Source organism: Leptonotus elevatus, chromosome 16 (genome assembly GCF_054856555.1).
Source record: "Leptonotus elevatus isolate MCC_2025b chromosome 16, RoL_Lele_1.0, whole genome shotgun sequence".
Taxonomy (NCBI): domain Eukaryota; kingdom Metazoa; phylum Chordata; class Actinopteri; order Syngnathiformes; family Syngnathidae; genus Leptonotus; species Leptonotus elevatus.
This window is the reverse complement of record NC_141254.1, coordinates 12,102,029-12,117,709: the sequence shown is the minus strand read 5'-3', so window position 1 is coordinate 12,117,709 and position 15,681 is coordinate 12,102,029. Positions and strand designations below refer to the sequence as shown.

General features: G+C 38.7%; 2 protein-coding genes across 2 annotated transcripts; both read left to right on the top strand.

The window, feature by feature from the left end:
• Positions 1-3,360: 3,360 nt before the first annotated feature.
• On the top strand, positions 3,361-9,722 carry LOC147160790 (hepatitis A virus cellular receptor 2 homolog). Its single transcript, XM_086097858.1, has 6 exons — positions 3,361-6,917; positions 7,470-7,659; positions 7,861-8,009; positions 8,103-8,242; positions 8,315-8,423; positions 9,521-9,722. The coding sequence occupies exons 1-6, from the start codon at positions 6,863-6,865 to the stop codon at positions 9,601-9,603; spliced, it is 726 nt and encodes a 241-aa protein (XP_085953984.1). The 5' UTR covers positions 3,361-6,862; the 3' UTR covers positions 9,604-9,722.
• Positions 9,723-10,041: 319 nt separating this feature from the next.
• Positions 10,042-15,535, top strand: LOC147160789 (hepatitis A virus cellular receptor 2 homolog). Its single transcript, XM_086099025.1, has 7 exons — positions 10,042-10,470; positions 11,026-11,364; positions 12,075-12,140; positions 12,333-12,400; positions 12,725-12,809; positions 13,652-13,679; positions 15,282-15,535. Exons 1-7 carry the CDS (start codon positions 10,419-10,421, stop codon positions 15,412-15,414), a joined length of 771 nt encoding a protein of 256 aa, XP_085955151.1. The 5' UTR covers positions 10,042-10,418; the 3' UTR covers positions 15,415-15,535.
• Positions 15,536-15,681: the final 146 nt, after the last annotated feature.

Below are 15,681 nucleotides of genomic sequence, written 5' to 3'. Positions count from 1 at the left end.
CGACACTTGTAGGTCAGCGTGATGTCATGAGATGCTACATAAATAGCGCCACTCTTAGGCAGCCCCCCCCAAACTAATTTACGTCAGGTTTGCTGGAATGTAAAATCAAGATGAATGACAATAAGTCAGGTATCCTGGCCCAACCATGACATAAATAAGCACATAGATTGGTTTACATCTGCTTGTTGTGTTCAGAGTGACAAGTTCAATACATTTTTGTAAATTTGATATCTATTGTTATGCTTTATTTGAGCAATAACTATTTTTTTTCTTCTCAGCCTAAAATCTGTTAGCTTTGCTAACTAGCTTGCTAACGCGCCGATTTTACTGCTGGAGTCTTGAGCCCAAAGAGCTCGTCGGCGATCCATTTTGCCTTTGACATAGCAGAAGTTAGCTTCGCCCGCGTAAAAAAAACAAAAAAACATTTGTTGTCTTTATTTTACTTGAGCTGCTGCGTCTTTTTAGTTCTTCTCATTTAAGGTCGTTAGCTTAGCATGTTTTTGACGCTGCTGTGTCTGTGCAGTAGTCTTTACAGAGGTAAACGTTAATTCATTTAGCTGAAAGTTAGCATAAGCAGCTTCCCAAAAAAACATTTTTTGACTTTATTTTTTCTCTTCTTGTAATAACACAAGAGCACAAACTTATTCTCTTGAGCCCATTTTATGGACGTTTACTGCAAGGGGAGGGGGGCTAAGGATTTATTCACTTTGCCTTTAACACAGCTAAAGTTAGTTTAGCACAAAAACATCTTCTTCTTTTTTTTTTAAGATGCTGCTTCAGTCCCACAGACCCACAATCTTCTTTGTGTGCCACGTGACCACCTCACGACCTGCGCTTTCATGTTATGCAAATGGGTTTTTAACAGTAATCACTAATGCTCGTTCCTATTTGGTAGCTCTTTTTCAATGTGTTTGGTTTTCCATCTTCCACCTTTCCCCTGCATTGACCGTGTTCCTGAGCAGCCGAGGAGTTATGTCCCCGAGCGGGGCGCCCAGTTTAGCCACTGATTACATAAATTCGACACTTGTGAAGAATTCGACCATCCTTCACCTGAACGTGATCCGACTTGGCGCGGCTCTCATTTGGAAGCCGGTACATTTAGAAGGAAATTAATGATACTTTGGCGCACAGATGACTCATAGCTGAGCTGTTGAGATGATTATAATGGCGATGTTGATAAGCGGCAGGTGGGTGAGGCGGGTCAGTGTGGCGATGATGAAGAAAAAAGCCCAGCTGGAGCCTTGAATAACAGCCTGAAGCTATGGGCTTGTTTTTTTGCCTTAAAAAGATGCGATGCCGGCACGCACGCACATGCACAGTCGGCCTTAACTATTTTTAATCCCCACTGAGAACTTTTCAACTGCTTTCATTTTTTATCTTCTTCATTTCCAAGTGATGTTTTTACAGTATATAGGCAAGTCCGAATTTAGTGGCGCAGATTCAGTGGAGTGCCTCGTTGTGCTGCGAGCCCTAATGGAAGACATACAACCTAATTAAGGGCGAGAAGAAGAGGCAGAAAACATCCCCAACCTATCTCCATTAACTCATTCACTGCCATAAATTCATTTTGTAAGAAGATTATTAAAAATTAGGAGCAAGAGGCGATTATTTTTTTTAAATTGTAATTAATCACATGACTTCACTTAGTTAACTCACGATTAATCACAAGTTCTAAATGTACAATTAAAAAAATCTAGGTTTTTATACTCTTGTTAACAAAAGTGGGAAACAAATGTTAAACTAATAGAAATAGTGAATGAATAAAAAATATATATATATTAAAAATTCGGGGCGTCGGGCGATTAAAGTTTTTAATCGTAATTAATCGCATGACTTCAGTAGTTAACTCACAATTAATCACAAAATGTATACCTGTTCTAAATGTGTCACAAATTTTATGTACAAAACGAAATGTACAATTAAAAAAATCTAGATTTTCAACAAAATTGGGAGAGAAAAAAATTACTCATAGAAATTGTTCAAATAAATTTTTGACGTTTCTAGCCGTCAATGGCAGTGAATGAGTTAATAGTCTTTTGGGGTCCCCAATTATTCAAATGTTTGGACTGCCGCTTTAACCTCAACTTTGATGTAAAGTGGTTGATAATCCCCGTCGTAAAACCGCTACAAGTGCTGTAAAGAATTTGATCTTCAGTTTAAACCAAACTTACTGTAACTAGTTAAAGCAAGAAAAATGCATTGATGGAATGTTCAAAAGTTGAGTCATTGTTTTATCGTTAAAATACTGGCTTTTTGTGCTTTATGGTTCTGAAGTTCGGCGAGTCTCCTGTTTTACACTGGACAAATGTCATATATCAGTCATCACTGGTGAAAACGAAACAAAACAATAACACACTGAACAGCCAGAATCCTCAGAACTCTTTCCAAACCGATGAAGAGTTGCCGTTTTCTCGTGATTGCTGCATTTTCATGGTTTTGGAAGAGAATCCTCTTAAAAATGAACTCAATCATGCGCTCGTTGCAGCGTGTCTTCACTTTGATGTGAAGTAGCTCCAAGTTTTCCCCCCTCCCATCTCCACTTTAAGCGCCCCCCCGACTTTGTTTACGAGTCGGTCAGGAGATAAAATAGCTGAAACCTTTTAAAGGACTGGGGCAACTGCTGGACGCTGTTCAGATCAAACTCCAGGATCTTTGAGAATTTTCTGACCGCCATTTGTCATTGGTGAAGCTTTTATCAGCTATTTACATAACCAAATAACACATTTATTTGATGTCTTTGGGGATTTTTTCATATCTCCATTTTTTGGGGGGAATTGAGTAAAAACTGTTTTCTTTGTGTTGTATGTTATTTTCTGGTTCCTTGTTTAAGCTAATAATTTTATTCAGGGTATTCTAACACTATAATCGGGAGGATTATGCTTTGTGGATAAAAAATGAACAGTTCACTCTATTAACACTACAATCTCTTGAACTAACTCTTAACCGTAAATTAACTCATTCACTGCCATTGACGGCTATAGACGTCAAAAAAATCATTTTAACTATTTCTATTAGTATACTTTTTTTTTTGTTAACAAAAGTATGAAAACCTAGAAAACATGTTTTTATTGTACATTTCGAACAGATATAAAATTTGTGATTAATCATGAGTTAGTGAAGTCATGCGATTAATTACAATTAAAAATTGTAATCGCAGGATGTAATTTACAAAAAAAATAAGAAAAGATTATTAAAAATTAGGGGCGTCAGGCATGACTTCAGTAGATAATTCACAATTAATCAAAAAATACCTGTTCTAAATGTACAGTAAAAAAATCTAGGTTTTCATACTCTTGTTAACAAAAGTGGGGAAAAAAATTAAACTAATAGAAATAGTTCAAATGAATCTTTGACGTCTATAGCCGTCAATGGCAGTGAATGAGTTAACGTCTCATTTGTGCTATTATCTTATCGGTTCATGCGTATGAACTTGTGATTAGCTTCAAAGCAGATGATGCTATGGCCTTGAATGTTGGGTTCACTGAAGACTCAATTTTCCTTAGGTGTGAATATTGGTGGAAAAGATTTTGATGTGGCCTGAGATTGGCTGGAAATCAGTCCAGGGTATATACCCCGCTGTTCTCGCCAAAAGTCATCTGGGATAGGCTCCAGCTCGCCCATTACCCAATTGCTGAGTAAAACAACAAACCACATGATTGCCTTAAGACTAATCTGATGTCATTTTCCGGTTCTTTGGTGGTCGTCGGTTTTTGGGCCCGTTCGCGTCACATGATTTTTTGAAAAAAAATCACCCCAAAAAACTAAAGCTGTTAATCACTAAGCGGAAGTTTTATGTGATCCGTCAGATCTTTCATCTTGTAGGTTCCCGCGTACGTAATTTAATGTGCCGTTGCTTGGATAATTTGACAAGAAATGTGTTCGCACGGCAGCCAATTGCATGAGGACGCATCCATTTTATTACACATCATCCAGAAATGTATCCCATGCATCAGTAAAAGTGTCTTCAGGCATGCCTGTCGCCATGGTAGCCATTGATATAAAACCCGACTGTCCTTCTGTTCTGCCTTCTATCCTCCCTCCTCCTGTTGTTCCTCCGCCACCATCTGCCCCTTCTTGTCTCTTTTATTACAGCGCTCATGTCAAATTGACTGCCGGCCAAATTAGCGTCCCGCAAACAAGCATGGCGACCACGCGCGCCGGTATAAATGCTCGTGACGCAGTGAGGGCGACGCGCGCCCGAGAAAAAGGGCAACGTGCTTGTTAACGTTGAGCGTTCCCCAGTGGACTGATCAGTATTCAGCTCGTCAAGGTGACGCAGAACACTCAATGGCACTTGGACGACCAGAAGTGACAAAGCTCGCACTCAAGCTCGCACTAAACTCTTTGTGACTTCCTTTAGCTGAGCGTTTTCTCCTTTCTTACCTCTGCACCCTTCTCGGCACTTATTTTGGACGGGAGGTGGCAAATCCAGGTCCAGGATGTAAAACACTGCCACACTTTGGCTCTTACCCTCAACCGTTGAAGCATCTGTAGCTAAACGGTGGCAGTTTTTTCTTTTTATTATTCTTGATCTGGATTTGCCGCTTCTGGTTTAGACCAGTTAAAGCCAGTTAAGACCAGTCTTGGTAAACATAGTGATATTGTTTAGGCTGTATGTCACCTACTGTGTTGGCGTGACTAAGACAGTACATGAACATCATTTTGGTTTGACTTTATTCCGCATCTTTGTTACTTGGCAAGGCTTCGCGGCCATGTGCCGGTCGGTGTTCATCTTTCTTGGTATTAAGACTGTTAGACCCTCGCAGTCAGGGTTCCCGGCTCACTACTGTCCTATCCTTTGCTAGCTCGTGTCCCGAGCCTTACTCATAGGGTGTAGCACCACCTGATCACTACTTCAATCCTGTTCTGTCCTGTCTCATTCTGTTCTATCCTATACTGTCCCGTCCTGACCTTTGCTACTCATTGGGTCCATTTGTGAAAGGGTGTAGCACTGCCTGATCACTGTTCCAATCCTGTTCTGTCCTGTCTTAAACTACCCCATCCTCTCCTGTCCTTTGATACTCATTGTGTCCCCTCTTTAGAGGGTGTTGCACCACCTGATCCTTGCTCCAGTCCTGTTCTGTCATGTGTCATTCTGTTCTATCCTATACTGTCTCGTCCTGACCTTTGCTACTCATTGGGTCCATTTGTGCCTGATCGCTGTTCCGGTCCTGTTCTGTCCCAGTCTTAAACTACCCCATCCACTCCTGTCCTTTGATACTCATTGTGTCCCCTCCTCAGAGGGTGTTGCACCACCTGATCGCTGTTCCGGTCCTGTTCTGTCTTGTCTTGTCCTGTCCCATACCATATTGTCCCGTCCTATGTTACTCAATCCCTTCCTCACACGGTGTAGCACTGCCTGGATCACTTCTTCTGTCCTGTGCTGTCCTGTCTTGTTTTATCCTGTCCATTTGTTGGTTGTCACATCACTTCATAAGCCTAATGTACTGTACTGCCTTCCCAGTCCACATAAAGATCAAGTCCAGCTTCTATTTGAATGTTTATGCTGCCCCCCCCCCCCCTCCCCAATTGTCGTTTCATGTTTATCTGTTTCCTTGTCAAACTTTTTCATCTAACAGCGTCCATCAAAACTGAGCATGACAAACTTTTTAAAGGCAGAATTTTTCATATAAAATGTGTTTTTGGTCTAATTAGATTGTGTAACTGCACAGTTCAAAGGATAATCAGTAGTTGAGCCTGTGAAGCCTCACAACGGCTGTCGTCAGTGACAACCTGCCGGATGAAGCTCTCGGAGGTCAGAGGTTCACTTGGATAACGATGAGTTGATGATGATGATAATGTTGATGATGTCGCGGCGTGACTTTCCAATCCGTCTCCTCTTCCTCAGCAGGCGCTTTTGTTGCCAACTCTGAGATGTTTTTTCCAAGGTGACGGCAGGCGACATGATGTTTCGTGACACAAATTAGGCAAAGTGTTGTTTCGTATTCGCGAGCACGTACACACGGGCACAAAGATGTTGACGCGCACTCATTTCCTGCAGCCGTTAACCTCATCTGAGTCTTGAACCTGAGTTGTTAGAATGCGGGTGACTTGCGTCATTTTTCTTATGACATGCTAACATTCGATTACATTTCCTCAAATTATTTTTTTTTTTCCAAATACCGTGAAGCCCTGTTCATCGCGGGTGATGTGATCCATATCCACTCGCAATAGATGCATGCATTCAGCCTCACTCCTCCACCTTTCGTTCGTTCCGTACTCCCTCATCCCACTTCCGCCCGTACTAGTGTTCGAGTTGCTGTGTTGTGTGCCTGTTTGCTGAGTTTTTTTTTTCCCTAAAAAAAAAATCCATACTGTGCTCCCCTACTTACTCCACCCCTGTTTACCATGGTAATGAAATCCATACACCCCATGACAGGAAGACAGTCAAGCAAGACAGGAAACTGTGTGTATTTTAGAACCATCTCTCGTCCTGACACTTGGATCATCGTAAAAAAAAAATAATAATAATTAAATCGTGGAATTGCAGTCTTGTTGGTCTGATGCCAATGTGACCATCATCTATATGTCCAATCCAGGCCATTGAGTCAATAAAGCCGTGTTTGTCTTTCCAATTTAAGAAATCTGATTAGACAGGAATGAAGCCCATCATGAGAATCGATGACCCGTCACCTCTGACTGTTTGCACTGTAGCTCCGCATGATAATTAGACAGGCAGACGTTTAAAGTAACGAAAGCAACCGATGCTGTTTTTTTTTTCTCTCCGTGTGTTTCTTTTCCCGTTTTTTGGGCAACAAAAACTCTTTCTAAAAATAACACCGAATGGAAAAGGGAAGCGACGAGACTGAACTCGTCTGCGTGGCTCTTGCTGCGTCCGTCTCATGGGAGCACAACGCTAAACATGCTGCTGCCGCTGCTCCAGCTCTACGTCGCCACCTGTGTCGCTGGTTTTACAGGTGGGTACCAACAGCAAACGAGGCATGTACTATAACTGGTGAAAATTTGTTGAAAATTGATTGTATAAGACATATGATGAATTTTGAAAAAAATCACTATGCACTGTATCTTTAAATAATTGTTATCTTTATAAAAAAATTGTAGAAATTATTTTTTGTCCAATGAATGGAATGGATATATATATGCTGTACTGTAAAAAAAAAAAAAAAACGAGTGTGACATTGATTTGTGTTGGTCATATTTCTGCCACTAGATAGCATAATTGCATTTGTAAGACATTGGTGACAGCTCAGTGCGTTTTTGTTTCATACTAAGAACTAGCTCATCTTTAACATGAAGTAAGTTGTAGAATTCTGCATATTTTTAAAAAAAATTTGCCTTAAAGGAACTTTAAATTAACTCCAAATGAACGCACAAATTTTGACACCTTAATATATACTGTACATATATATTTAATAAAATAATTTTGACTCGTCACATATTAAAAAAAACAACATTTATAGATGCAGATAATTACTATAAGGTTATTTCTTTCTGCGTGTTTGCGTCAGTGTGGGCAGGTCCCGCGGAGACGGTGGTGGGCGTGGCCGGACGGAGAGCGGCTCTGCCGTGCCGGGTGGCAGCGGCCAAGCGGAGAGCCGTGCACGTGTGCTGGGGAAGAGGCGAGCCGGCCTTCTTCTCCTGCCACAACATGCTGGTCAACATGGCGGGCGAGCACGTCATGTACAAGAGCTCGTACAGGTACGCTGCTCCGCTCCAGGACTGCATGTCCCACAATGCATTGCTACAACAGCTCCAGGAAATCGACTGCGTTTGTCATTTAATTGACCAGACTTTCACGTTAGGATTTGCACTGACCATTATTAACTTTTGACATAAATGTCACTTATTGTCACCTATGGTTTCCATGGTTACCCCTCTCCTCCTCCTTCTCTCCTGCAGGTACTCGGCATCTTCCGCTCCAAGCGAGGTGCCCTATCTCTCCATCTTCAACGTGCGTCCCTCCGACGCGGGCCTCTACCATTGCCGGGTTCAGATGCCGGGCCCCTTCAACGACAAAACCTTCTCCGTCCTCCTCATCGTCATCAAACGTCGGTTCATCAAACGATCACAAAAATGCTCAAATGGCTCCACGTGAAGTCGAAAACATACTCAAAACGTTTTTTCCAAACACATTCCGCCAGGTGCCGGGAACTTGAACGCACTGCCGACGACACAAGGTGGAACGGTGGAACCGGGGACAGGAAGTGATGCCACGCCAAGTGTGATCTTGTGGGATGGCGCGGTAGATGACACAACCGGACCGGTGGTGGCGCGGGTTCAGGTATGGGCAAGAGAACGTGTTGGCGGATGGCACAATTTGGAGTTTTTCTGACAGTTGTGTCTTTGCAACAAGACGCCTGCTCGGTGGCAAGACGGCGTCAATCTGCGCGTGTTCCTTGGAAACACACTCAGAATGGCCTTCATCGTCTTCATTCCTGCAGTCATACTGACTGCAGCTTACAGTCAGTCACACACACACACACACACACACACACACACACACACACACACACACACACACACACACACACACACGTGAAAAAAAAATATTTTCTACATTCCAAAAATTTCAACTTTTCCCACAATTCCGCCTTTTTCCCCATTACAAATCAAAACAGTTTATTCAAAACATCTTGATCCCAACTTATTTTCAAAATGACACGTTTTTCCACGTCAAGTTGACACGTTGACATTTGACATATTTTCCTCATCCCTCCACATTAATTGACTGATCAAAACGTATCCATTTTAAAATATTCAGCTCATTTGGAATTTCCCAGGATCTCATCATAACATTTCCAAAGTCCCCCAATTTGTATAATAAAATCCCCAAATTTAGAGATTTTTGTCATCTTAACCTCCTTCCACATTTCTTGACACGTTAAAACAAATGTAAATATTCAGATCATTTCCACATCAATTTTTCATTGTAAGATTCCCAAAATAAGAAATATTTTACGTTTAGTTTACCTCACATATTTTTGTATTCAAACCATTTCAAAATTGAAATATTCAGTTCATTCAGAACATCCTGGTTTATCACATTCATTCCCCAAATTACCAAATTTGCAGATTCAAATTCCCAGAAGACATTTTTCATACTTAGCTCCAACTTCCACATTTCTTGACTGCTTCAAATCATTACAAGTTCAAAATATTCTGTTTATTCAGGACGTCTTGGGGGCTTTTTTTTTTTTTACTTTTCCAAAATTCCTCAATTTTCACAATATAATTCCCAAATTAAGAAATATTTGACACATTTACCTACCTCCAAGTTTCCAAGTTCAAAATATTCAGCTCATTTGGAACATCCTGGAATGGATAACATTCTCCAAACATTTACAACATAATTCACGAATTAAGAAATATTTAAGATATTTATTTACCTTCTCCTTCCACATTTGTGACCGATTCCAAACCATTCCAACTTCAAGTGTCACATTTGACATTTTCCACAAAATTTCAGCTCAATGTCAGCATCTTCCGCATTCACGCGCAATTCCTACACAAATTGCATCCTGTAATTGCGTTTGGTATTTATATTCATTCTCGGCTGCAGGAATCTGGCGGTCCAATCAGAAAATAGTGACTGACAGCAGCGGGAGCCAATCAGAAGAGGCAGAGGACGACGTTTATGAATAGAATCAGATGGAGGCGGATTTGCTGAATTAGTTTTGTTTGACTGCCATAAAAAGTGGAAATGTTGTGAAACCAATCAGCCTCAAATATCAATAAATGAAATTAGGTTGTATGCATATTCATTTATTAGTCTTGTTTTATTTTGAATGTATGTTTTTAAATTATGTTTTTCTATTTTTTGCAGTAGGAAAGGCAAGTTTTTTGTTTTAGTTTTTTTGGGTGTTTTTTGTTGTTTTGTTTTTACATTTAGGAAGACCAAGATCTGCTTTCTTCTTTTTCCTCTTTATTATTATTTTTTATTTGTTTGTTTATTTATTTATTGTAAAGAGATTTTTTTTTCCAGTTTGGTTTATTTTCTTTAACACACACACCCACACACACACACACATATATATATATATATATATATATATAATGTTTTTTTGTTTTTTTTCAGTTTCCCTTTTTTAAACTGGACCACTTGAGAGACAAGATATAAAATATTATTTCATAAATCCATACATTAATTAATTATGAATTAGTACAATATTAATACTGAACTGAGAAATGTTGTTGTGTTTTCAAAATAATGTAGCGCAGCACGACCATCAAGAAGTGAAACCGAGTCGCCTTTGTTGCACAGGAAACCAATTGAGCCACAGAAGTGAAGTCATGCGTGCACATGCTGATTCTCGAGTTCCGAATTTTAAAAAAAGAAAATAGACACACGAGTCGAGACTTCTCATCTGCACACTCATCTTGATCTTGGGCTGGACGGGGTTGATGATAATCATGATGATGATGATGATGATGATGAAGATGATTGTCGCCTGTAACGCATGAAGATGAGGACACGCTTCAGCATGGTGCTCATTTGTTGCCTCCTCGCAGGTATTTTTGCTTTAATCAGAACGACTTTATTGCAAAAACTTATTTGTATTGTACTAACATAATTACTGGCCTACATGAAAACATACATTATAATATTTGTTCATTTAAATTGTTTGTCGTGTTTCCTTTGGCTGCACTGCTTCCAGTACGTGTATGTAGACATTACATTTATTTTATCCAATCAGATTTCTACCTCTATGTGTTGTGTTCTGACCCATTGAACTGAACTCCATTAGCAATTGGACTGTTTTAACCAATCAGATTTCAAATTCGTCCTCACAGGGCCAGCAAGCTGGCCATCGATGACATCAGCGTTTTTTCCATCCTCTGATTGGTTGGTCAGAGCAAAACTTGTTTCAGCTAACTAGCTAAATACGTTTTACGTGAACTTTGATGTATTTTATTGTTTTATGTTTGTTTTTTTGTTAGACAAATAAGTGAATGTCAAAAAACGAAATGACAAATATACCAACAGATAACGCCAAAGCATTATTGATTATTGATTGCAAAAACAGCGAATAGGTGACAGCTAAATCGTTTTTTTCTGTGCTTTAGCCTGTGAGTCCCACTCCTCATCGGTGGTGGGCGTCGTGGGTCAGAACGTCACGTTGACATGCACGTATAACATCGCCAAACACGGAGCTTTGTGGGCCTGCTGGAGCCGGGAAGCTTTGCCGTACTCGGGCTGCAATAACAAGATCGCCGCAACCGACGGTGTCCACGTGACGGAAGAAAGGGGCGGGTACAAGATGCTGGGCCGACTGGAGGGCGGCAACGTTTCGTTGACCATCCTGGACGCGAAGAAGAAGGACGCTGGAGAGTACAGCTGCCGGGTGGAGATCCCCGGTTTTTTTAACGATAAGAAACACTCCATCGAGCTGATCATAAAGGACGGTGAGAAAGCTCCATCCTGTTAAACATGTGAACCACTACACAGGTGATGCACCTGTAAAGGTAGCACACTGTTATAAAAACAAGCAGTATTAAAATAAATAAATAAAATGCAAAGAATGAAACCATCATGACAATTCGACAGGAATTGTTCGGCTCCTTCTGGTGTGCGCCTTAGCCACCAGGGAGACAAGCTACACGTGGATTTGATGAGGAAATGGAAGGAAACTGTCCCAGTGAAGTTAGTTGCTTTTTGCAGAAGATAAAGAATCCATTAGCATAAATATTGCTTTATGTGTGTATGTATGTATTCAAATTACTGCAACATTGATGCAAGTTTTGTTTATAGGGCGATTTGCTTTGTATGTTAGCATTAAGCTAGGTAGGAACATTATCACTTTTTTTTTTTTATTGTTTTTTCTAAAACAATTTGTTATTGTAACATTGCATTCTTCTCCAAAAACTGTCAATTTTTTTGTTGTAAAAGTATTTTCAAGAAATGTATTTTTATCGCCCATAATTTTTAACTATAGAAAACATAGAATTAATATAATTTCATAAAGGGCTTTTACATACTGGAATAGCAACCATGAAGTAACTGTAAACATGACCAGTACTGTTCATTTAGGGCAACTGAAGCATAAACGTTACATTAACTGCTGCTATAATATATTTCTTAAATATGCTATATAAAAAATTTGTTTCTGTTTCAGCCCCTCAAACCACAACTTTAAAGACAGATGTGTCTACGAAAAGCATTACCACCACCCGTAAAGCAGGTAACACATTAAATCGCAGCTCCTTTCAGTCAATAAACTTTTATTAAAACCCACTCTGGATTGTTGTTGAAGTGAGCAGCAAATGAGAACGAGTGTATGAAAATGTCATATTTGTATGCAAATATAAATATGAAAAGCTGACGCAGCTGGGCTAAAATGGTTCACTTTTACTTCTTCTTTTTTCTTTTTCAGTTCAGATGACCTCCTCGGAAGGCCTCCAAACTTCCTCCTCCTTAAATGGCATCAAAACCAAACTTGAGGTCAGATATTTACCGTATGTATATGTGTGTATGTATTTAACTATAGGGGGCAAACAACAGAACCTTGAGGAACACCACTATTTATTTCAAAGAGATGTATGATTAAAAAAATGACAATTTAAAACAGTTGCCATGCACCTTAATAACTTGGCTGTGACACGTTTTTTTTAAACACTTTGCAGCTCTGCTTACTTTTTGGATTTGACGTAACATATCACGTGTCAAGAAACTCAACGTTCCTCCTGTGAAGCTGCTTCATACTATTTTTTTTGATGGTTCTCAGCTGTTCCTGTGATTAAATGTTCATTTTGCTTTCTCATATAGAAGCACAGCATCACAGGATTAATGGTTGCGATTGGCGTCCTCTTCGGGCTGATCCTCGTTGGCGCCATCATCATCGCCATCATCGGTAAAGAAGAAGAAGAAAACTTTTTTGTCTCTTTCTTATTTGTTTGCCCAAGTTTGTTCGTCTTGGCAAAACTTCCTCGTTTCAGAAATCTTTCTATCTTGAAAATAGACAGGTACAACTTTTTCCCGTAGAATTTCCATTTTATATCTCTGATCTGATTAATTCTCACTTTAATCTCTGGAATACACTTTTTATTGATAACAAGCAACTTTATCCTTGGATAATTTTGACTTTTCATCTTAAAAATATACAACTTTAAACTTGTAAAAGCACGACTTTGAAAATGCATATTATGACGTTTTATTTAATTAAAAAAAAACTGGAAATTATTTTCACCTAAAATGATAACTTCATATTTAAAAGAAGAAGATCTGACATCATTCTAGCAAAATTATTATTTTAATTTTGAAAATATGCTTCTCTTAGTATTATTATAATGGGACTGTGCTTTTTTTTATTCTTAAGCATCCAACTTTATTATTGTTGAGAGTATGACCTTTTTTTAATATGCAACTTTTTCATGCAAAATTTGCTTATAATTTTATGCTTGTAAAATATCTGACTTCACAGTATTCCAATAAAATTCCAACTAACATCTTTATCCTCTATAAATTATGACTATTAAAAAAAATATATCCAAGCAATATTTTCCAAATCATTTACAACTTTGTTCTCATTTTATTTTATCTTGTGAAAATATCTGACGTCATTCTCGTAAACCTCGACCTTTCATTCCATAACTTTGCATGAAAGAGGCAATAAATAATTAAATGTAACCTAAAATGTAATACTTCAAACCATGACTTGACCTTTTCTTTCTTTCCTTTTTTTTTTTTCTGCAGTTAGAAGACGGCAACGTCTGACCAAAATGTAAGTTTGACGCTGTGGCTAACCACATTTCTTTTTTTTGATGTGCTGTTAATCGTTGTAAGAACGCTTTCGAAGCGCTGCATCCCTGAAGTGACATATAAACGTGACATATCAGACCGGCAAAGATGAGTCAGTCACTTCGTAGCCTGTAAAGAGCTCTAAGAAAACCCAGCCAGGGCGAAAAGAGCAAACCACTTGGCAGTTTCTGTCAAAAAGAGGACGCTTAACCGTTTTTTCTCACATTTCTTTCAGCTCTGGTTGATGGGAAATCGCTTTGTTGAGATATCTGCTTCAAGCAGCCTCACTTAAGTTTGACTGACAGGAGTCAACATAAAAGTCATATTTGGTGTGACAAAACGGGAAAACTGACTCTTTTTTTAAAAAAAATTTACTGCAAATTTTTTTTACAAATGGCGTACATGGTAAATTCTTTCTTAACTCATTCACTGCCAGCCCGGTTCAAATGGATCTTTGACTTCTATAGTCGTCAATGAGTTTGTGTAGTTCCTTATATGATTTCCTCGTGTCATAAAAAAAATAAAAAATAAACTCATTAGATGCTGCATTACTTGTTCTGTAGAACTGAATTGAAATTTGAGCTTGAGAATTGATTGGATTCGTCAAGTCAAAGGGTCAAGGCCAATTGTCCCGTGGCAGAAGTCACAGAGTACACGTGGAAATGTATGATTTTATTGTAATACCATAATTTTGATCTTTAAAAAAAAAAATCCAACTTTTGTCTTGAACATGTCCTGCTTTATTCCTGTAAATGTTTTTTAATCTCGATTTGTTTCTCAAAAATGTCCAATTTACTACTCACAAAATTGTGATTGTTAATATAATAAATGTACATTTTTTTATTATGCAACTTTATTCGTAAAATTAGAAATTTAAAAAGATACAACTTTTTCATAAAAAATTTAACTTTACTAACATTATGACGTTAATTTAAAAAATCTATCTATTCTCATAAAACCCCGGCTAAAAAAATTTAAAGGATTTTTCTTATTTTGAGAATATGTGACTGTAATCTTGTAATATTACAACTTTAGTCCCAAAAAAAATCTATTGACTTTTTTTTATCTCATTCTCATATTACTTTTTAGCTTTTTTCTTCAATATATACAACTTTCTCTTGAAAATACTCAACTTTATTCTCCTAATATTTCGATTTTTATCTCGAAAATGTACTTTAATCTCATAAAATGGCGACTTTGTTCTCATTGTTTTTCTTTTGTGGCCCCACTCGCATTTGCAGTAATAAAATACGTGCTTCCACAAAAAAATATAATGATGTTGTTTATTAAATTAAAAATAAACCTGATTAGACATTTTTACCTTACTATCACCAAATCAATAACAACTTTCAATTAACTTGCTAAGAATTGTGTGTGTGTGTTTTATTTTTATTTTGTATTATTTTTTTCCTTAAACGTTAAAATGTGACTGACTTAGTCGTCCATGCTCTCCGGTCTATGACAAATAATTGTAACGTTTGCGAAACGGCTCCACCGCCCATTTTCTTCTTCACATTTTGTGAATCGCATACTTTCACTCGGTTGTCGAATCAACACATTTACCACTGTTGAATATGCCTTGCAGACATCAGCAGCTTCCGTGCGTCCCTTCGGTGAGCTTCAGCTCCACGTCGTCGTCTCTGCACCTCCACCGCCAAGCTGCAGCCGTGGAAAACATCTACCAGATGGACACCGATGAATATGACTATTTACCTTGATGCTCTCACGGCCTTCGCATTGCCGCCGCGGGGCATCCTCGCTCGACTGACAAGCTTCAGCAAAAATAATTCCATTTTATTATTTAAAAAAGCAACTGTTACGGGGATCTACCCCTACCACGCAATTTTAAATGCATTAAAAGAAACTTTTGAAACACATTGTAAATGTATTTGAAGCATAAAATGTATGGGAAATTCTGTACTTATTGTAGCGTCTGTGTACATGCGTGCGCCTTTAAGAGGCGGGGTCTGCTAGGGCAGAATGTG